This window comes from Leiobunum rupestre, chromosome 2 (assembly GCF_980474605.1).
Source record: "Leiobunum rupestre chromosome 2, qqLeiRupe1.1.hap1, whole genome shotgun sequence".
NCBI classification, from domain to species: Eukaryota; Metazoa; Arthropoda; class Arachnida; order Opiliones; family Sclerosomatidae; genus Leiobunum; species Leiobunum rupestre.
Genome location: NC_143385.1, coordinates 75,188,641 through 75,213,247, shown reverse-complemented (window position 1 = coordinate 75,213,247; position 24,607 = coordinate 75,188,641). Strand labels below are relative to the sequence as shown.

General features: G+C 32.7%; 1 protein-coding gene across 1 annotated transcript; it reads left to right on the top strand.

Annotated features, from left to right (window-relative positions):
• The first annotated feature begins 4,989 nt into the window (after nucleotides 1–4,989).
• Nucleotides 4,990–22,804, top strand: LOC149959024 (sedoheptulokinase-like). The gene is made up of 6 exons (XM_090166370.1): nucleotides 4,990–5,710; nucleotides 10,395–10,616; nucleotides 18,224–18,399; nucleotides 18,504–18,704; nucleotides 19,656–19,848; nucleotides 21,014–22,804. The coding sequence occupies exons 1-6, from the start codon at nucleotides 5,289–5,291 to the stop codon at nucleotides 21,228–21,230; spliced, it is 1,431 nt and encodes a 476-aa protein (XP_090022496.1). The 5' UTR covers nucleotides 4,990–5,288; the 3' UTR covers nucleotides 21,231–22,804.
• Nucleotides 22,805–24,607: the final 1,803 nt, after the last annotated feature.

The window sequence follows — 24,607 nt, the reverse complement described above, 5'->3', positions numbered from 1 at the left end:
CCCCGTTGTACAACCGCAGCCCCACCGAATTGAGTGTTTTACGAACAATTCTTGGCCACGCTGAAGAAATTAATAACCGCATTATTGGAAACGGTAGTAGACCAATAGTTTATCTCGACGGTGACTTAAATGACAGAGCTGTCAAGTTAAAAGATTACCAAAAGCATTGGATTATTCGCCTTGGAGCTCTTCACGTTATCATTGCATCTCTTAAATGATTAGGGAAGTACATAGAAGGCAGTGGTTTAAATGGGGCCTGGGAGGTTGCCGAAGTATATGGTTCGGCAACAATACGTCAAATAAAAGAAGGTCGTCATAACGCTACTTGCTTTGTTCAATTTATTCACTGACCACATTATTTCCAAAGAGGACAAACTTCAAACCCAACAACTTACTGATGACCTTCATAAGTTTTTCGAAATTAATGAAAGTGCATGATCTCTAAAATCTGAAGTTTCTGCAGCTCAGAAAGTGTTAAAGGACTCGAATATTTTAAAAAACTCGACGACACCGATCTTTCTGACACGGGTAAATTTCTACAGAACTATATGAAACAAGTTCTATAAATTTACTGTCCTTCATATGCGCCACTCGAAGCGGTAATTGGGAGTTACACTTATCAAGCCTTGAAGAAATGTCTAAATATTTCCACATTCACGATCAATTAAAATACGCTCGTTGGGCACCATTATACATTGCTTGATTCTTGGACTTTTTTTAAAAAAAATAGCAACTTCGTTGTCACGAAAAATAAAATTCCATATATGTCAATAGACCCTGATCAAGCCATTGAACAAGAACATAAAAAAAATGAAGATACGAGGCGGCGTAACTGGTATTACGACAAACTAAACTGCGCTTGACAAATACTTCAGCGTCGCACCAGTACTTAGCCCATAAGTTCAAGATTTGAAAAAACACTCGGGGGTGGGTGATAGAGAAGCTATATTACTACATCACGAGAGTTACGGTAGCAAAGGTTTCAAAATGGCCAAGCATGCATCATCAATCCCTTCGTACCTAAGCAAAGAAGGAAACCCATTCTCGAAACCAGACTTTCTTAACTTAATGACTTTTGCGGTGGCTTCTTCAGAAATAACTCAAAACACGCTAAAGAGAGACAGTCTTGTGGAGGAAGCCTTTCAGAATTTTGTCAATGGAAGGTTAATCGTCCGCAACCTTAGCTTCTGGGATGTGTTGAAACGTAGCCAGTACAAATATTTTAAAGAAGCTGGATCGCAAGAAAGAGCTAACGTGAAGGAAGAACTCGTTAACTGAAACAAGAAAGAAATTAAATATCGATGTTATTGGTAATTGCAAAATAAAGGCCAGATCTTGCAGCGAAGGACGCGATAGGAGAATATGAATTCCAGGTGTCTCCTCCCTCTAATTTTCATTGTGATGGAACTATGCTGATGTTGGCTGGTAAACACGAGTTTGTTGAAGAATTGTTGAGGCTTCCACTTTCGAATCAACAATCACTTTATTGCATTAATAGCAATTACTCAGTTATAATCGTTAACGCAATGTGCGTAGTTGAGTCATTACATAAGTCTTCGAAAGACATAGGCTCAGCGCTACTCTTTTCAGAAACATTCCTTAAGAAAATAGGAAAATTGACTGAAAAATACGACGAAGTTCGAATTCTTTTTGACCAGTACTTGGAAAACACGTTCAAAGAAAAAACCCGTGATAAGAGAATCGGCAAAAATGTAGCTGTTCACTACCACGTTAATGATTTCCAAGATTCAAAACGTTAAATAATTTCTTCTTCATTCCAAAACCAAGTCGGGACTTATCAGCTATCTTGAGCAGAAATTGCTTAACTACTACAGTCAAAGTTCCAAAACTATAATTCAATGTCACAAAAATTTAATCAAACCATTACTTAGAAGAGGCGGATCAGCAAATAATACTTCACTCCATAGACGTTGCAGAAAAAAGCAAAGACATAAAGCTAGATGTGTATTCACTATATACACAGATATTTCAGTATATCTAATAGGTTTCGTCAAACATATTCCACCGAAAACAAATATGATTAGGAACAGGGATATTTTCAAAATTAGTGAAATGTACGTCAGGCTTTGTACTGGGAGCTACTAAGGAATTGAAATCCAATTTTAAAGCCTTCCTTGCTAGTGACTACGACATTCCAAACGCTTTTAGTCTCTTTGGAACGTCATCTACCATTTCGGAAAATATACTAAAACCAATCGAACGATACGCGTGTCAGCTTTACATAAGCAACGACAAAAAATACCATTCAATTAAAGAACTGAGATGGAATCTGTTTGCCAGGTCAGGAAAAGAAGGCCGCCAGCTACCACCAACATCGGCTACTTTGAGACCTCACACAGAAAGAGCCTATTTTCAAACAATGGTTATCAAAATGTCAATTCAAAGTAACCCAATTTTTCCTCCACCAAATAAGTTTGGCTTCGATGAAATAGATGGACGATTTTACCCCAGAAAATGCAATTTGCCTCCTGCACCTGAAGCCATATTAGCTCTAAGAAAATGTGGCTGTTCAAAACAATGCAAGACAAGAGCTTGCGGATGTTTTAAGAATAATTTAAAATGTACGGATTTCTGTGGGTGTCGTGAAATATGTTGTAATACAAAGGACTTTGATTACGTTGAAGACGAATTTTTCGGTTAATCTTTTAAAACTTGATACATTTTTCAATAAATATTCAGTCATTATTATTTTGAGTGATATTAATTAGTTTAATTTAAATCAAATTTTTAAAGTGTTTTTATAGTGCCAAACTAATCTAAAACTAAACTCATCAAGATATTTAAGTTGTTTTATTTAATTTTAAAAATAATTTAAATTACATTAAAAATAAATGACAAGAAGAATAAATTTTTAGTGTCAAAAAAATAAAATAGTTATTTTCGTAATTGTGTTTGGATTACTTTAGACATTAGGTTATGCGCTTACGTTGTAGAAAAAAGTTTCACTGGTAACTCTACCTTTCACCTTACTTCGACTACAATGTTTTGATTTTTCTACTTAATTGAAAGTGTTAAAATTATTTGAAAAAGGCTTTTGAAAATTTGGTGAAAAGTCTTATTTTTTTATACACGTTGTTTAATCATCAGTTGAAAAATCAAACTTGGCACATCCTCCCAAGTAAAATACAATGGCCCCCTGACTATATCACAAAGCGAATGTAGATGCTAAACAATCTTTGTCAAATGAGAAAGGCGTTGTTAAAAACGTAAGGAATAAAATGTCAATTAGCAAAGTACAATATCCAAAAAACCTAATTATGTGTTTTGTAAAAATGCGAACACTCAAAAGAATTACATTCCTAAACCAGCCTTGTAAAGTTATGAGGAATTTGCAAATAAATGTGTACAAAAAAGGCTAAAAACTTTGCTAATGCTAAAGTTCAAAGATGGTATTTTATATTTAATGGCTACATTGCGATATTTTGACTAGAATATTTGTAAACAAACAGTACCCGATGACTTACAAAAATTACTTTTTGAGCCATTTTTAATCACTTGGCAAATGCCTCATTTAATAAACAAAATTATTTTTTTATTATTAATCTGGGTTTAATTTTTTACACCGTCATCTTTTAAACTCGAATAGCTAAGGAAACTTTAAACTTCGCACGCATGAAAATCTCCTTCAGTGACGTCACACTGCTATAAGCAGACGAAGTATTCGAGCTCCTCAAAAATTCTTTCAAACCGTTTGGCCATCCAGACCCCGTTGAACCAACGGTAGATTTATTTCCTACCCTTTTCGCCGCGTTGAGGGCAAGTAATGTAAGGTGGGAATCCAAGCGTGTTTTACGGCGTCGGCTTAACCTGTCTATTCCTTTCCGTAATATTTCTTTGGTTTGAAATATGGCTTTAGTAATAGCTCTAGCCCAAACAATGGAAAGCCGTTCTCAACAGGAGGTCAAAGCTACATCCATAAATTTTATGACGATATTTATGACTTTTATCGCAACCCTGTTACCCTTATAATCTTGTGTTTTCATATTGAAATAGAGAGTTGATATTTTTCTTGTTTCATTGCACGCAGACTATGTAATAACAATAGTAATGCAATGAGGGTAATAATAAACTGACAGGGTAATAATAATGATAAAATACGCGAAAAAGTAGATAAGTCCATAATTAAAAGGGATAATATAGCTAAAACCTAAACAAATTTGAAGAAAATTAAAAACTTACTAATAACTCGTACCGATAGGTCTTCTAGCAACGCGAAACTCGAATCGAATAGATATTCGAGTAATAAACTTGACAGTGTAATAATTATAATAATTACATAAATAACCAATTAACCAAAATTAACACCGAACCGAGATTCACAGTTACTGCCCAATCAAGTTTTAGTTCATCAAAGAGTTTTTTAAGGATAAATATTTTACCAAAAGTAGTATGCTACTTTTGATATTACTACTATAAGGACGATATTATACAACTCACAATGTCAGTTAAGTTACAAGTTTAAGTCAAACAGGGCCGCCTGTTAAAAAATAAACTCCGGACACCAATAGAGTCGTTATACTTTTCTGGATGTAATCATGTAGCTAAATATTTTTTGGGAGAGAAACCCGGGATAAGTTTATCTTGTTTATTCAAACACGGCCCCTCTCTTGTCGGGATGTTTTCTAAGAATATAATAACATTAAAAACAATAAGAAATGTCATACTATTTGTTGTAATGTTACTTATGAGAAGAAAAATATAAATAGTTGTAACAATAAAGTAGTAAAATAAAATTATAATAAACTTAACTTTAATAGATTTAATTGAGATAATAATAAATTTCATACGAATAACAATTAATAAAATAATAATAAATAAGAAAATTTTTGTACGGCGTTAAAATATTACGAAATAAAAAAATAGCGTTAGGCTTACAAGTCGCGTAGGCTATTTTAAACAAGGAAGCGAAATCTGAAGAGGCGGCGGCGTTCTTGTATCCTACGTCTTAATCTGAGGCAATTAGACGTTTTAAAGTACACAGCAGCGAGCAGTGAAAGAGCGATAACAGATTGAGTTGGCCAACGAGTAGAGGTACTGGCGCAGACGCGACTGACAGAGAGAGAGAAGTGATCAAAGTAGGGGTTGCGCCGAGAATCAACGCTTTGCGTCTGGCGCATTCGCCGCCTCCGAAACGTAATAGTAAACTCGTAACAAAAATATCGCGCCCGCCGTCCTCTTGTTCGTCTCCCGGCGCGCGGCGAGTGGTTACCCTCTCTCGGATCCTTTCGCGTTTTTTGACAAGCCACATAAGCGAGAGAGAGAACGTCATGTCAAAGTCTACGGGCGCGTCTACGGCCAACGGAGACGGCGAATTCATCTTGGGGATTGATTTGGGAACTACGACGGTGAAAGCGTGCCTAATAACGGTCGCCGGGAAGAAAGTGACGGAGTCGCGCTCGCAAGAGACCAAGGCCTCGGTTCCCAGCGACTACGGGCCGACGGGCAGCGAGCAGGACGTGCACCGCATCTGCACGGCGCTACAGTTTTGCGTCTCCCGGTTCCCCAAGGATGTCCTGGCCAAGGTGGGCAGCGTGGCCGTGTCCGGGCAGATGCACGGTTGCGTGCTGTGGCGCCACGGAGAGGGCTGGCAGCAGAACAAACACGGCAGGTACGACGTCAATAAAGTCAGCAGCCTTTACACGTGGCAGGATGGAAGGTGCTCCCCGGAATTTTTGGCTACTCTTCCGAGGTACACTCTCACTTTCTTTTAAAAATTATTTTCTGGAGTCTGTGTCGTCTATTTTTATTGCGGTTCGAGCTGACTTGACATTTCAAAACACGAAATGTCAAATGCTCATTTTTATTTTAATGATTTTTTCTAGTTTCCAATTAATTTATCAATTTTCTAAATTTCTTAAATTGTTACTTCACTGATTTAGTAATTTCTTAATTTGTTAGTTCACCAATTGATGAATTTATTTGTTTGCCAATTTATTAATTTTAGTTTACCAATTTATTAATTTTATAGATTACCAATTTATTGCTTTACCAATTTATTAATTTATTAGTTCACCAATTTCCTAATTATCTAGTTCACTGATTTAATCATTTCTTAATTTGTTAGTTTACCATTTTATTAATTTATTAATTTACCATTTTATTAATTTATTAATTTACCATTTTATTAATTTATTAGTTTACCAATTTCTTAATTTGTTAGTTTACTAATTTCTTAATTTATTAATTTACCAATTTCTTAATTTATTAGTTTACCATTTTATTAATTTATTAATTTACCATTTTATTAATTTATTAATTTACCATTTTATTAATTTATTAGTTTACCAATTTCTTAATTTGTTAGTTTACTAATTTCTTAATTTATTAATTTACCAATTTCTTAATTTATTAGTTTACCAATTTTTTAATGTATTAGTTTACCAATTTCTTAATTTATTAATTTACCAATGTAATATTTTATTAGTTTACCAATTTAATAATTTATTAGTTTACCAATGTAATATTTTATTAGTTTACCAATTTATTAATTTATTAGTTTACCAATTTATTAATTTATTAGTTTACCAATTTATTAATTTATTAGTTTACCAATTTATTAATTTATTAGTTTACCAATTTATTAATTTATTAGTTTACCAATTTATTAGTTTACCAAATTCTTAATTGTTTACCAAATTCTTAATTGTTTACCAAATTCTTAATTTTTTACCAAATTCTTAATTTTTTACCAAATTCTTAATTTGTTACCCATTTATTAATATATTACCCATTTATTAATTTACTACCCATTTATTAATATATTACCCATTTATTAATATATTACCCATTTATTAATTTACTACCCATTTATTAATATATTACCCATTTATTAATTTATTACCATTTAATTAATTTATTACCATTTAATTAATATATTACCCATTTATTAATATACTACCCATTTATTAATATATTACCCATTTATTAATTTATTACTCATTTATTAATTTATTACCCATTTATTAATTTATTACTCATTTATTATTGTTATCATTTTTAAATTTATCTACAATTTATCAATATATTACTAATTTATTATTGTTACCATTTTTAAATCTATCTCCAATTTATTAATGTATTACTAATTTATTACTGTATTACTAATTTTTTACTGTATTACTAATTTATTACTGTATTACTAATTTATTACTGGATTACTAATTTATTACTGGATTACTAATTTATTACTGTATTACTAATATATAACTGTATTACTAATTTATTACTGTATTACTAATTTATTAATGTATTACTAATTTATTAATTTAACAATTTATTAAATTCATAAAAAAATTTAAATATATAGAGTTAGGAAGATAAAGCTATTAGATAAGTCTCTTATACCCTTTCATAACTGAGTCTCTTTGGGAAATATTTCACCGAGTGTCATCATCTCGGATTCTCGGAAAGCAAATCGCCCCCTATCGTGAAACTGCCGAAGGTTATGTGAGACGCGAGAGCAAAGAGAAGCAAAAATTCAGCGAAGCCCACTAAAGAGTGTGTCGCCGAAAGTTATCAGTAAAACACTTTCCTTTTAAAGAATAGGAAGTATCATACTTATGGAAATATTACAATTATCATTGAAATATTACAATTATCATTGAAATATTACAATTATCATTGAAATATTACAATTATCATTGAAATATTACAATTATCATTGAAATATTACAATTATCATTGAAATATTACAATTATCATTGAAATATTACAATTATCATTGAAATATTACAATTATCATTGAAATATTACAATTATCATTGAAATATTACAATTATCATGGAAATATTACAATTATCATGGAAATATTACAATTGTCATGGAAATATTACAATTATCATTGAAATATTACAATTATCATTGAAATATTACAAAAATCATTGAAATATTACAATTATCATTGAAATATTACAATTATCATTGAAATATTACAATTATCAGTGAAATATTACAATTATCATTGAAATATTACAATTATCATTACCAGATCAATTTTTTTCCAATAGTTATCTCGTATGTAGTTCTTTAATTGTCCAATACCAACCAATCGCGTTTCCATTTGAATGAACCTTTCCCATTCCCAATGTTATATTAATAAAATCCCAATATATTTTTAACTCTTATTTTCCAACCATTCCCGATCAAACTATGATAATCATCTGAAAACTCTCGATTGAAGCGTTTTATTACACGGAAAAATAATTTAAAAATTGTAATTTCTTACATTTCTCACGCAATTCGTAGAAAAATTTCAAACGTTTACTTCACAGAAAATTTCCGATTTCAAGAGAGCCTGATATTTACAGTGTTTTTAATTTGATGTTCTTCAAAAATTCATTTTTCACCTTTTCCTATATTTTTAAAACTTTTTTGTGAAATGATTTTTCTGTAAAGTAAATCAATTGAAATTAACTCTTGGAATAAATTTCGGATACATTTAATATATTTAAAAAATATTTGTAGTTTACAAAAAGTTTAAAAAGTAATCAGAAAATTAATATAATGTTTTTTTGTTGTTGAAATTTATCGGACAACTCGAAAACGATTTGGCGTCACTCTCAAATTACAAGATGCGCCCAGCTAGGAGCAACAAACATAGCACCCCACGCAAGGAGAACGCAACTCGTCAAAAGTCATCTATTTTCTTGTGTACAATTTTCATTGGTTAGACGCTCTAGCGCCTGCTGCCGTCGGAAGGGGAAAATTCGGAAATGTAAAGGCTCCTCCAATCAAAAGTGGCATAATTACCAAAAGTGTGACAATCTCTGTACTTTCGTATGCTAAAGTTTTAATGAATGCTCGACTCGAGATCGACCACATAAAAGACTATTTATTGTCGCCTTTCTTTAACGTTTTTTAGTCTATGGTATTATATCGTAGGTAGATGGCGATATCATCTCCGCAGAACGACGATAAATGAAAAATTTCACTAGCTTTGACCAGTGCTACTTAGTTCCTCCGTCCCCAACTACGAGGCGTAATTTGTTGGTTTTAACTTCCTTCCCTCCCCAAGACATACTTTCCCTTCTCCCCTTTCCAAGACATACTTTCCCTTCTCCCCTCCCCAAGACATACTTTCCCTTCTCCCCTCCCAACTTGTATTTCGCTCGAAACATTCATTAAGAAATAGGTCCGATTGACACACTTTTGGTAATTATGTCACTTTTGCTCCAATGGAATTTGTACACAACCCTGCGTTAGCGTGTCTAAAGGCTAGCTGCGTTCTTCTTGCGTGGGGTGCGGTGTTTGTTGTTCCTAGCGCCCATTGACCTACTTTTTGGCCACCCCTTTGGGTGTAGCTTTGACTCTACTAAATTTTCACCACCTTTCTTAACTTATCCCCCTCTTCTCGAAATATTTCCCACGCCACTGGGCAGGGATATTCCCTGGCACAGCAATTGGCCAAAAGTCTTAAATGTCCTTAATCAAAGGAACAACACAATTTGTTTAATGATATTTTCAGAATTAAAGGAACTTCAATATTTATAATATTAAAAATACCAAACAAAATTTTGAAATCTAATATGACAATTAAAGGAAAAATACAAAATTTTAAAGGTAAATTTTTCCATAATCAAAGGAAAAATGCATAATTTTTTTTAAAAAATCTTATATTTTCATAGATTTATATAAAACGTACAGAATTTTAGTCTAATATTTTAAAAATTAAAGAAAACTACAAATTCTTAAAATACTTTTTTTTTCAAAATGAAAGGAATAGTGCAATTTTTTAAAAGTCTGATATTCTAAAAATTTAAGAACGGTACAATTTTTTAATGTTATATTATCAAATTTAAAGGAATTTCTTAAATTTCATATTTTCAGAATTAAAGAAACATTACGCAACTTTAAACTTAAATATTTTGGCAATAAAAGGAACAATACAAAATTGAAAGTCTAAAAATTTTCAAAATTGAAGGAACAGTACACTTTTTATAGTCTAAATTCAAAATTGAAGGAATAGTTCACTTTTTATAGTCTAAATTCAAAATTGAAGGAACAGTTCACTTTTTATAGTCTAATTTCAAAATTGAAGGAACAGTACACCTTTTATTGTCTAAATTTTTTCAAAATTGAAGGAACAGCACACTTTTTAAAGTCTAGAAATTTTCAAAATTAAAGGAACAGTACACTTTTTATAGTCTAAACATTTTCAAAATTGAAGGAACAGCTAACCTTTTATAGTCTAAACATTTTCAAAATTGAAGGAACAGCTAACCTTTTATAGCCTAAACATTTTCAAAATTGAAGGAACAGCTAACCTTTTATAGTCTAAACATTTTCAAAATTGGAGCTCTTAAAGGCTTTTCTTTCAGAATAGCCATTTAATAGCGTATACAATATTTTCGATAAAAACCGTTTGTTTATTTCAGGCCGCAGTCTCACTTAAGATTGAGTACTGGTTACGGATGCGCCACTCTGTTGTGGATGGTGCAGAACCGACCCGCCACGATGAAGAGCTACGACCGAGCGGCCACGGTCCAGGACCTGGTGGTGGCCATGCTATGCGACCTCGACCGGCCCGTCATGTCGGTGCAGAACGCCGCGGGCTGGGGCTACTACAACACCGTCTCGTCCGCTTGGAATTCCGATAGGTGAGTGAGAAATTACGCCTTGTCTGACCCCCTAAAGAGCAGTCCTCTACGTATGTGTCTGCCTTCGGGTTATTTACGCGCAAACGAAGCGCCTTTCTTCGGTTGAATGCTTGCCAAGGAATTATCTTCGCGGACGGTATCTCTTCTTGCTCAATAACGCCGCTGAATTATGATCCATCATTTTTTCTCCACTTCTGTATTCGGTTTATGGTGGTCGCTGTATATTATCCATTTTTTAGTAGATGACGCACGTAGCCGGGTCCTTTACGACATCGACCGAATACTATTAATCGAACCACTTATTTTTTCTTCGGTAATAATAATACGTTTTCTTGGCATCTCGTGATACGAGTCCCGCAGTTATTGATCATTTCCATCGTTGTTGTTAGATGTTGTTTGGAAATTCCAGGCTATAGAATCATTAATCAATTTTATTGGTATGTGGAGTTGATGGACGTTTTTTAGAGAATATTAAAAAATATTATTTTATAAAATTATTATTTATTATTATTATCAATTTATATCTTATGTTAAATTTAAAACATCATTTCTGTACTTTTAAGTCGGCTACCAAGTATGAAATATCTTGTTTGTGGAGTTTATGGGTTACTTTTTGAGATAATATTTTTAAAATATTATTTTATTATTTACTATAATTAATATTTACTACAATTAATATTTACTATTATTAATATTTACTATGATTAATATATTTACTATTATTATTCACTATGATTAATATATTTACTATTATTAATATTTACTATTATTTACTATTATTTATATTTACTATTATCATAAGTTAATGATACCTTATGCTATTATTTATATTTACTATTATCATAAGTTAATGTTACCTTATGCTATTATTAATATGTACTATTATTAATATTTACTATGATTAATATATACTATTATTAATATTTACTATTATTAATATATTTACTATTACTATTATTAATTCTATATGTAATGTAAAATTACAGAACAATATTAAAAAAATTTAAGTCGTCTATCAAAATGAAATATGATTTTTAGTTCTATTTAAATGAACTGTATTAATTTCAAACGTGGAAAATAGAAATTAGAGATAAAAGTCAATCGTGTTGCAACAAGGACTAAGTAGCTGGTCTGAAAAAGTTTCCATTTGGAATGGAATTATAAATGTAGAGTAGACGAACATTTATTTATTCAGGACGTGACTTGACAATAAATTCCACTATAGCAATAACACTTCTTATACAACTTACAAGACAAGCTACCATTCTGGAGCTTTATAAATTGATTTTAACTTTTTTCAACTTGGCTTTTATCGTAATAAATGGGCTTTAGATCGGAAGTTAATTATAATAAATATATCTCAACCAAATAGTTAGTTAATTAGATTTGCCGAAGTATGTAACGTGGATTCCAAATTAAGCCATTGCCCCCAATTTCGAAAACACCTTTTATTCACTTCAAGTTCGGCATCATTAATTTTTATTATCTCAAACTCGCTCTCACGTCGAGTGATCAATCTCGATATTATATTGAATAGTTGAGGCTCTTATCCAAAACTTTCCATACCATTTTGAAACTTGAATTTACTCAGCACTTAACATCATATATTTTTACATCGTATGATAAACTGCTATTTAGTCTTTTTGTTTCAAGAGGCGAACGACCGACAATACTTAAATTTAAAGATTATGTTTTTTCTCAAAAGTCAATTCCAGAGCTGTCATGGTATTCGTACGGAAAATTACTCCCGTTATACTTCATTATCATTTTCATACATTGATATAGGGGACTTTAGTTATTGTCAAGATAATATAATATAATTTATTCCCGCCATATTTTAAAAATATCTTAAACGTACTGTACAACCGGGACGTTATACGTCATTTTCAGGGTTGGCATAGAACCAGCCATACCGGTTATAGCCACTTGAAAAAATCCAGATTTTTGTGGCTTTTTTAAAAAAAATTACAATATGAATATTTTAGTAAATTAATAGTTTTTATTTAGAAATTTAGTTTATTTTTTGGTTTCATATTTAGAAACCGGTTTACTTTTACCAGTTTTTCGGTAGGTTTAAAGTTCCAAAGTTCGCTGCCTCGCTTCTGTCGGTGCGTCATACACAAAAACTAGGGGGAATTTCACGAGGAAATCAAAATAATTCAGTTATTTTATATAGTGTTATTTCGCTTTATTTGTTTAGTTTCTTATTTACGACAATAACTACAGACAATTTCTACTTACATAAGTAAAAGGTACTGTTTATATTTTAGCCGGTTATAGCCGAAAAAAACTGGATATAGCCAATTAAAACCACTGGTCTGGATTTTTTGAAAAAAGCCGGCTTTTTGCCAACCCTGGTCATTTTATAAAGTAACAAATCCTTCTTGTTTAATTGTACCTGTTACGTCACTGTCTATCATTTAACTAACAAGGAGACGACCTGAGGTGTAACACACCGATTTAGTTAAAACTCAGGGGTTTGGTAGACTTTCATATAACATGTAAAACCCTAAAGAGAATTTATTCAATGGGCAACCGTTTTGCCATGGCAACCAAAAATGTTTTTTACAACACAAAATGAAAATTTTCCCATTGAAAATAACATGGGAATCTGACCAATTTTTAGGGTACCCCCTAATTTTAATCAATTTCGAACTTTTTCAATATTTTTTTATCATTATTTCTTATTTATATTTTCTTTTTTAAGCATTTTCAAAATTGGTCAGATTCCCATGTTATTTGTAATGGGAAAATTTCCATTTTGTATTGTCAAAATCAGTTTTGGTTGCCCATTGAATAAATTCCCTTTAGGGTTTTTCAAGTTATATGAAGGTCTACCAAACCCCCGAGTTTGAACAAAATCCTTGCGTTACACCCCGGGTCGTCTCCTTGTAAGTTCCAAAACCAGATAACTTGACTTAAACGAAATTGCTTTGATTGGCATTTTTCGAAAGAAAAACCATTTGAAATCTTCGTTTCTGGTCCAAATATCGAATAAGGCAAGATAAAAGTTAGCGAAAAATAAAATATACTAATAACGACTTTTAGTACAAATAAAATAAGTTTAATTTAAAAACTAGACGACTAGTTTCGGTACTCATTCGGGAGCTTCATCAGGTCTGATCGCTGGAGCGTATTGTAGGTCGTTACATAGCTTTCAAAAGAACCGTTTCGTTGGTAAAAAACGAAGTTAGAAAAAAATTAAAAAATTTCATTACTTAAATGTAATGTTTTAATTTTTAGTTTTAATTTTTTTCTAACTTTGTTTTTGATGAAGCTCCCGAATGGGTAGCGAAACTAGTCTAGTTTTTAAATAACTTATTTTTGTACAAAAAGTGGTTTCTAGTATTCTTTATTTCTCGCTACAGTATTCGAATGCACAAGTGCCGTAATCTTTAATTTCAAGATAAAAAATACCGGTTTTTACCACTTAAAAAAACATTTACATGTAAATGCTTTTTGTTTTAAATACTATATTTTGGAATTAAGATAGTCTTAGCTTTACAAGTCTAAAAGTGCGTTAACTAACTTTATACTAATAAACCCTGTTCTATGATTGAAAGCACCACAGAATCTTTAAAATTTCACTTTTTTTCACCACGCTAGTATTCGGAAATTTGGCAGGAAAAATTCTACATTATAATCGCACTAAACTGCTATCAAGAAGTACGAAATGAGAGAACCTACCTGAAATTTATAGTGTATTTTTTAAATAATTATGTGATCCTTTAAGAGTAACTTGTAAAATTTCTACTTGTCTTCGGGTTTAATTTATAGAAATATTTATTAAGGAACTATCCCTTAAAAGAAATAGAGAAACCGTGTTAAAGTGGCAAACGCCAAGTGTCTTACGCCTGAAGTCGGCAGAGAATGATGTGTGCTATTTTGAGTAGTAATCCATCTTTGGAGGCGCGGTTTACTATCATTCTGTCGACGACCACAAGAATTCAAGGAGTGCTGACATACACTACGAAGAGCTTAACAGTATATTTCTTAGTTTTGGAGTCACGAAGATAAAATGTTTTTTTCTTCTAATATTAGATCTCATTACGAGAAGTACCGTGACTAAATGTTGCCAGGTAAAAGTGACGTCCCCAGGCAGCACAAATGGAAATTAAACTAGCCCAAAAGAATGGTTTTCAATAGGTTAAAAATCCCTACGACAGTCTAAATATTATATAAGGCCTGAAGCATGGTTTCGACTAGCGTGCTTCATAATGCATTTTTCTTTACGCGCGTGAATGGTTTGTACGTCCTAAAGTTGAGTGACGCACCGTTACGCCCGCTAGTAGAAAACAAGGCTTGCGTGGAGTATTGCGTCACTCAAAAAATATTGAATTATGCTTGGTTTCCACTAGCGTGCTTCATAATGCTTTTTTCTTTAGGCACGTCAAAACGTTTGTACGTCCGAATGTTTAGTGACGCGACGTTACGCGCGCTAATGTAAACCAAGGCTGAAGTCTAACGAGGACGTTTGCGTCGCCACTAGCCATCGCTGCGTTTTTGCCGAGGTTTTTGTCCTAGCGAAAACCAGACCTTATTCAATAACATGGTCCATTATTAGAACTATTTTTAAAAATACAATTTAATTTTCCGGATCAAAAACATTTAAAGAAGCCCAAGATTCACAAAGAAATATTTTTATTATTATTAATAGTTAGGGTAATATGTTTTTAGAATAAATATTAACCGCTGACAATATTAACTAAAATTAATTAATGACGACACTTATCAGGAAATGGATTTATTTAAGAAATCTCGTTTCGTTGTCACACCGAAGTTCTTAGATAATTTATCTGTTCTTCGCGAAACTAGTCTATTTCCACCTAATATTCAGGTATTTTGATTGTTGCCGTATATGTTAATATTTATTTTAGACAAAGCTTAATACGAGTAGAAATAAAATCAAAATGTCGTCTGCTAACACGTTTAACGAGTTGTGTATAACTTAAATAGCACCAGTCACTCCTGCCTTATTTTAAAACTGGTAGCGAATATGTGAAAGTTGTTGATGCATCATAGATGTGCAAGTGAAATATCCCTTTAATGGGTGCATATTTTTAGCTTACCAAGAAAATCTCGGCTGTTAACCGTGACCATTTCTATAAGAACCATCAAGGCCACCGTAGTTTTCCTTAGACATTCCAAGTGTATAGAAATATAATTTCCAGTTCTACCCCAAAACCCTCCTAAAGGAGCAGGGCCGTCTTAAGGCATGGGCTAAGTGGGCTACAGCCCAGGGCCTCCAGCCAGTTTGGGGGCCCCAGAAAGGCCATCCATACCGCCTCTACTCTAGGGATAAGGGATTAGTTAATTAAATATTATTTATACTCATTTAATATTAGGTATTTTAATAATAATAATAATAATAATCAGCTAGGCTAATACCCAAGGCACCACCTTAGGCCTAAGTCATCGAGCGACTTTTAAAGCCTTTAAATCAGGTGGCCGGGTTACAATGCGTAGGAGGGTGGTGGCAAGCCCTGCATGCCACGCGTTCGAGCCAACAGCTCCCTACACTAACTCATCGCCACATCGCGCATCATACGGTACCAACAATTTCTAAAACCTAACAGCGAGTCACTGTCAGTAAAAATCTTATTTTCAGTAGGACTATGTTATACTTTTGAAATTAAAAGCTTTGGTTTGATTTTTGTGTAGTTGAATTTAGACAACGGACATACAAAGGCTGACCGTTGGGGATCGCAAAGGTTTTAAGAAATAATTTAGCCCATGGTCCCAAAAGGTCTTAAGACGGCCCTGTAAAGGAGCTCTCAAAAACTCTTTTCGCCCAAAACTATCTTTTCCCCGCAACATACTTTTAGAAGTAGCCCCACTGGGCGGGAAAACCGACCAACTGGCAACACTAGGTCTGTAGTTCTATTTGGAGAATGACTCGCAAGTATATAAGTCTGTTATATAATTGAAAGTCATTCTCCAAATATTATTAACAGAATTACAATATCTCCGAGCAACGCTTTGGTATTTGAAATGCTCAGAGTTGAATGATGATTGACTAACGAGATAATACAATGATAGGTTCAATCACGAATTTAATTATCGTAGTCGTAATGGATGTCTCATACGATATGAAAACGTTTTAAAGGTCGAACATGTCGGCTGCCCAATGGCAAAACCTTATAACCAACAAATTTTTTTTAAATTAGATTTTTACGCATCAGTATTACTAAGGCATGCACAAAAGAACTGTAAAAAGTTTATGTAAAAGTCATAAATATTTAACTATTTATGACTTAAAAAATGGTTTTGGATTTTATAATTTTCGCATTAAAAACCACGTTAAAATCTTATAACTTAGCTTTTGAAAAAGTCAAATATCTCAAAATTACGTTCGTGTCGGTTAAAAGGTTTTGTCATGGGATGGGACAGCCGAATGTTTTGCGCGTCATTTTCCCTTCCATAGACATAACGCGAATATTCATCCATTAACAAAACGGATCGGAATTGAATCTCCGAATCTAAGTCTTACATCACCTTCAACGGGGTCTTTATGGAAAACCCCGAAGGGCTAACCACTATCAGCTGGCCTGTACACCGATTACGCGTACAGGCTCTAAAGATTACGCTTAATCTCATTACTACAGTCAAATGTACGGGCTTGTACACCGATTACGCGGAGTGACTAGCCCCTCGGAAACCCCCACAATTTGAAAACAAACCACGAAGCAGCGGCATTGAGGGAGCGGGCAATATTGAAACCCTATGAAGAAATAATAGATGTTTTATATGTATTCCCTTAAAATTAAAATTTATGTAAATCAATTTTAGGTATCCTCCTGATTAGATAAGGGTTGGAAATTTCATTTTACGTCATAGAGATTATAAAGTGTTTCGGGAGCTTCCACTAAGCTAGGAGGAAGGATTGCCGAAATTTGGCATAGGGCAGTAGGAAAAGAAGCTCCTACAGCCTCTTCACCCTAAAAGTCAACAGCGTTCGAAATCGAAAATATCGTTGTTCCACCATCGAACGTCTTACTTTATCCTCCCAGTAATTCTGGACCATAATTTGATACACCAGTGACCCACAAGATTTCTTACTACCATTAATGTATTAATTTCAACCATGAATATCGAACTATATCTTTACCGTTTCTACCATCTGGGGCTAAAATGGGCGGTGTCTTTTGCGTCTTACGTAATCACTTGAGCCAATCAGGAGACAGGTGATTGTCGTAGACTCCATCCACAAAACGTTTCCGGTATTGCGCGACTTAACCGGCGAAGAAAATAACTCTTGATTCTTTGAAAAATACCTGCACTTTAACAAAATTACTTGATCATCATAAATAAAGGAATTTATTATTAGTATTCTTACCTATTTTGTTCCATCAAAACGATGTGTATTAAAAAAAATTAAACTAAATTTATCGCTAAGCCTTGGCACTGAAAGCTAGTGAAGTTTTAAATCATTTCCCTTCGATACAATTTTGAAGCGGCGGCGCGTGAGCAACGTCTTAAAAACTAAGCTCCTCCCATCCTGGCGACTGAGGCTAGACTACCTAATGCCGTTCGATATTAATCGTTGAAATGAATATACATTCATGCTACTACTTTTGAAAAATCAATTTTAATTTTTTATTCGTCAGTTTACAGGAGGCTGGTCTGCCTTTGGAATGGCTTCCGGAAGTGATTCCCGTCGGCGAGGTGGCTGGTCAAACGGCGCTGGAATGGTACGGAGTTCCTCAGGGTGTCCCCGTGTACGCCGCCTTAGGAGACCTTCAATGCTCCGTGTATTCAACCTTGGAAACGGATAGTGACGCCGGTTAGACTTTACAACTAAATATAGTAGATACGGTAGTCTGAAGATATCAATGCAATTTTATTGATTTTATATTTAAACTGTCTTCATTATTTACATTCTTTCAGCGGTGAATATCAGCACCTCCGCCCAAATTTCGTTCGTGATGCCAGAAGGGTTTGTCCCGACGGAGGACGTCGACGAAGCGTCACCAACGGAATATTTTCCTTATTTCAAGGGGCGCTACCTGGCGGTCGCGGCATCACTTAACGGCGGAAATGTTTTGGCAGCTTTTGTCAAGATGCTACGCCAGTGGACGCATGAACTAGGTATAAACGGAAGTGATACCCTAGATCAAATGTTTTGCAAAAATTTTACTAATCCCGGTTTATAATTTAATGATAATTTAATCATTATGCAGTTTAAGTCACAAGATCTGATTTTAATCGGATCTTACGATTATATAATTTGAGGGTGTGCTAATATTCGAAAAATGATCAGCGATTCGCCCTTGTGTTTGATTTTCGTCATATTTACCAAGAGAAAACCCTAAACATGGACCTATTAAAAACTTAATTTTTTGTCAATTTATAAATAACCACATATGGAAATCAGAAAAATATATAGGGATGAAGTTCCTTTTATTTTGTTAAATAACGTAGAATCTGCTCGTCGAATTTTCATTTGAGGTTTTTGTATTATTATTGATATTAATAATTAAGATAATTCAGATATCAGATAATCTACATATAATGTTGTTTGTTGCGGAGGTTATTCCTAAAATTTTTGAGTCTTCCTTAAAAAACACTTTGAAGGTTATATTCCCCTTAAGCCACACATAAACCGTCGTTCCCGATTCTGTCCACGCTTGTATGTACATGTATGTTACTAAATGTAGTTTAAAGTCGATTTTTTCGAAGCGTGCAGGTTCTTTTTCGCCTCGTGTAAAAGATAATTTCATCCTAATTAGTTTATACAGCGCGATGCTGAACGAGGTTATATTCCCCTTAAGCCACACCTAAACCGTCGTTCTCGATTCTTTTAATATAGAATCTATTCAACTAATGCCACGCTTTTATGTATGTTACTAATTGTAGTTAAAAGTCGGATGTTTTCGATGCGTGCAGGTTCGTTTTTTCCTCGGGTAAAAGAACATTTCATCCTGCTGAATAAGATCTTACCCCATCTGGTGGCAGAAACCATACTAAACATTCTTAGGGTTTCACCTTATTTAAATGTGATGTTACATTGCTTTTACAATATACGTTTTTTTTTTCAAGGTTTGGGTGTGCCGGAATCTAAAGTTTGGGAGCGGATTCTGGCCCTGGCCAACGAAGAGTCGGCATCTGGCGACAACAACGACCATCTGATGGAAATAGTGCCGACCCTGTTCGGAGAGAGGCACCTGCCTGATCAAAGAGCCAGCGCCAACCAAATTGAAAAAGCCTCGCTATCACTGGGTAGAGTGTCTAGGTACTGAAATTAATGGTGTTCGAATTTTCTTCATTTATTATATCAGCCACCGAAAACTTGTATAGGGAACTTCTAGGAGTGTAGGTTGTACAGAATAAAGCGCTACTTCTACACTCAGCTACAAGTGCCCCCGTTCACGTTTTCGAAGAGTGGCTTAACCTGTCGAAAATTGACTATTGTTATCAAGGCAATATAATACTTTGTTTCGCGCCCAAATGTAGACGACGCCATACTGACCATCACATAACTGGCAACACTGCTATCCAGTTTGTTGGTTATTATTATACTTTCTTCGCATCTAGTTACAGATCGCAAAATAAAATTTAATAAGTACTTTCTTTATGGCCAACCAGACCGTGTTTTTCAAAATATACCAAAATTATTAATTTTAAATCAAATGTCGGCTCGACCTGAAGCTGCTCGTTTTACAACAGATGTCGCTAGCGTCGAAATCGAAACAAGATACTTAAGATATATTTGACCCAATTGGCAGGACATAATAGTATTCCTCGCGTTGATTGACTCGTTGGTTAATTTTACAATAACAGAAATTATAGTAAGATTTACCCATATATTTTATATGAGATATATAATTTAGTTTATAGTCAACTAAAAATGTAAGTAAATAAATGTTCTAATGATAATAGCTATAAATGATTCTCTGAATAGGTTATTGTTTCGGTATTTTTAAAATTAGCTTCCTTTGCCATTAATAGTTCTAAAGTCTTTTTTCTTAAGAATCGGATAGATTCATTGCCATCTCTAATAACAAAAGCCGTATCATAATGCAGGTGGCAATGATAGAGCCGACAGTTGCTTTAATATTAACACAAGCAATGACATTGATATTGTATTGTTTTCAACGGTTAGTTTAAAAATTTAATCAATAAATGACTGTAGTTTATCACTCATATCTTCATATTTAAAGTCTGGCCCAACCTGCGCCCCTTCAAAAAGTAGAATGTTCTCTAGTTGAACCCCATAGGATGGAGGTAAGCACTTAGAATATAATTTCCAAAATCACGACATACAACGTTTCCTAGGTGACCAAGAATAGTGGACATTGAGAGATGAAATGAGGTTGACCACGTTTTGGCTCGTAACAAAGTCTATAGGTCAAATTTTTATCTATTCTATTTTTAAAAGATACGTTTAATTATTTTAGATCAATATGCAAAGGACTGATTAGAAACTTGTATTCCATGATGACCAAAGAGAACCTGCTGGAAGCGGGAGTGGAAAGAATAGTGGGCTCTGGATCGGCGCTCACCAGGAACCCGATCCTGAAGGACGAACTGGAGAGATTCTATTCTTTGCCCGTCACGTATGGCGCCGGAAGTGACGCTGCAATCGGGGCGGCCATGGCGATTCTCAACAAATAAAATCTAACGCCCCATATAGCCTTCTTAAAAATCTAATTCTTCATAAATCATTTTACACATATATTCATCCTTACATAACTACCATTCTTTATCCTTGTTTCTTTTTAGGAGACTTTATCATCGAATATATTATTGATATTAATAAAAATATCTACGTAAAAATATTTTACTATATGTTTTACATAGAAAAATAACTTGAGCGTGTTAAAGTGTTGGTTGCACGAAAATACAATAGCTATGAAACTTAAGGTTTCATTTCGCAGCCTCTTCTGACGTTAGAAGCTGCTAATAAAGGGTAGACGTGGAGGATTTTCTTTAAAATTTAACACATCTTAGAACTAATATTAGAAATAGGAATTTAATAACAAAATAGTCAATGAATAGCAATTTAATTAATTATTTAAAAGATACATCAACCTATTATGATTATTAAACAAGCTGTTTGCCCAAGAGATGTAGCTGCTTTTAAATATAATTGTTAGCTTCTTCAGGGAACCATTGGTACGCCTAGCCTCTAACGTCAGCGGTGGCCAAAATATTTTTTAAGTTGGTTTAATATTTTCTAAGCTCATTTATTGCAATTTGCCAATTCTAATGAAGCAATCCTACAAATTTCATGCAACCAATACTTTAGCCTTAAGCATTCTAGGAAATGTTTTGTATGAACAAATTAATTAAATTTCTCTAAAAATACTTCTATGAGGAATAGCGCAAATTCGTTGCATTATAGTAATGAAAAATTAAGTCAAACGTTTAGTAGTTAAATAGGTAAATGTTAACTGAAATGTTTTCCCCAGCATATTTTTTAAAGTTTATATAAATAACATTATTTTTACTGTATTGCTTATCGTTTAGAATCAAAGCCGGTTTAAAATTAATTATTAACTAAGTAATTAATTAGTAAAATATTAATTATTAATTATAAACTACGAACATAATCTATACATAAAACCAGTGGCGTAGCCGGATATTTCTCAAGAAATAGGTCCAGTTATGTAAAGTTTTAGAGAGGGTCGAAAAAGGAAGCCGGTTAAACCGGAAACCTTCTCCTAGCTACGCAACTGCCTAAAACATTGACCTTGCGATTTTTTATCTAAAATTTTCAAACCATTACTATCTGCCTTACTTAAAATAAACCTATATATTTGAATACATTTAATATTAATATCTCGGTGGTTTTCGACAATCAAATTCTGAAAACATTGAAACTTTTCATATTTATTTTGCTAATTATGTTTGAACTATATTTAATTAAAAACGAATTGTTAACTCGATTTCCAAGTTTTATCAAACCAAAATAACCGTGGCATTTTCTTGCAATACAAATTAAGGTCTTCATTTTTAAATGAATTTAGTCCAATAGTCAAATCGACGAACTGAACAAACTGGTCGATAAAATTTTAAAATATATGGTTTGTTTTTAAATATTTTTTAATTTTGTCTCTTTATAAAAGCGCTACTTTTGTTTAAGTAAAAAATGTTTTGCTTTTTCCATGCCCACAACTTCCCCAAAATAATTAAAATACGAAGAATAATTTGTTTAAAAAATGTTTAACGAACTCTATTCATATTTAAAAAAATGGATTTTACAAAATAAACCTTTAAAACAATTGAGGTTTATCTTGACATCAGTTTCTAAGCATAATGTAAATTTTAGTCTGAAAATTTATTTTTATAAGACTTATTTCTATTGTTATTAGAAATAACAAAATGAACCAAACAACATCCAAAGAGGAAGACTTACCACGAGGTTGACCTCAGTTCTGAGGCGTAACATGAATGCTTCATCAGACCCCAATTACTTCTTAATCCTTGAGAAATTTTGAGAAAAAAAAGTAAATTTGATAGAAACATTAAAAAGCTATGGGAATTATCAGTTGCAAAATCGTCAATAAATCGGAGTAAACGAACTCTAAACAAGCAAAAAGTAAATATAAATTTATCTTAACATAAATTATCTTAATCTCTTAAAGGACCTCCGAATTAATTGATCAATTCAAGCCGATCTTCAGGTAGCTCGTACCATGTGATAGCACCAATCAATATTATTCATTTTCCCAGCCCTTTTTCCAGAAATAGCACATGAAAGTCAGAGTCCTAAGCTTTTATGTTCAAAGTTTTTTACTTCAACTTTTAAACAAATGTATTTATATACAGTACCTTTCCCTTGATGCCCTAAGCCTCGTTAGCTGTTTATCGGGCCCAACGCTAAGTCTTTTACCCGGGCCCAAAGTAGTATTTTCCCAAAAATAACTGTAACCGTAAAGAAACCTGCCTTTAGAATCCAAACCTTTCAAAAGTGTTGGCCCTATGCTATTGATAAAGTAGTAAAATGACACTGACATAATCACGTGCTTATTTTCCGTAATGGTTAATCCAGCCGTGATAGTCCAAGATAAAATTCAAACCTTTCTAAACGGAAATAAACTTTCTCTTCTTTTGAAATAAACTTTTTATCTTCTTTAGAAATAAACTATTTATCTTCTTTAGAAATAAATTATTTATCTTCTTTAGAAATAAATTATTTATCTTCTTTAGAAATAAACTTTTTATCTTCTTTAGAAATAAATTATTTCTCTTGTTTAGAAATAAACTATTTATCTTCTTTAGAAATCAACTATTTCTCTTCTTAAGTTATAAAATATTTATCTTCTTTAGAAATAAACTTTTTATCTTCTTTAGAAATAAATTATTTCTCTTGTTTAGAAATAAACTATTTATCTTCTTTAGAAATAAACTATTTATCTTCTTAAATAGAAATAAACTATTTATCTTCTTAAATAGAAATAAACTATTTCTCTTCTTAAATAGAAATAAACTATTTCTCTTCTTAAATAGAAATAAACTATTTCTCTTCTTAAATAGAAATAAACTATTTCTCTTCTTAAATAGAAATAAACTATTTCTCTTCTTAAATAAAAATAAACTATTTATCTTCTTAAATAGAAATAATCTATTCTATATTGATAAAGACTTTACATTTAGGAAAATGTTTTTTTTTTCTATTTATATAAACTATCTATTTAAAGAAATTAACTATTCCTAACAAAATATATATTTTTCCTTTCTTACATTTACAAATTTAATTATCTCAACCAATAGTCCCAATGCAAGCTATATCATGCATGTTTGCCTTTTGAAAAATTACATCACCTCACTACGTAAAAAGAATTAAAACTGAGTGACTGCGAATATTATCCAAACGCAAAACAAAATCAGGCAACAAACTTTAAATGGCAAAAACACTTAAAAACGTTGAAAAGCCAAAAAAAAATGATACATTTTCTGGTGTCACTAAATAAAAACTAAATCCTCGACTAAATCTTTGTAGCATGTCTTTTATTACAAAACAGTCAGCATACGAGAATATTCATGTG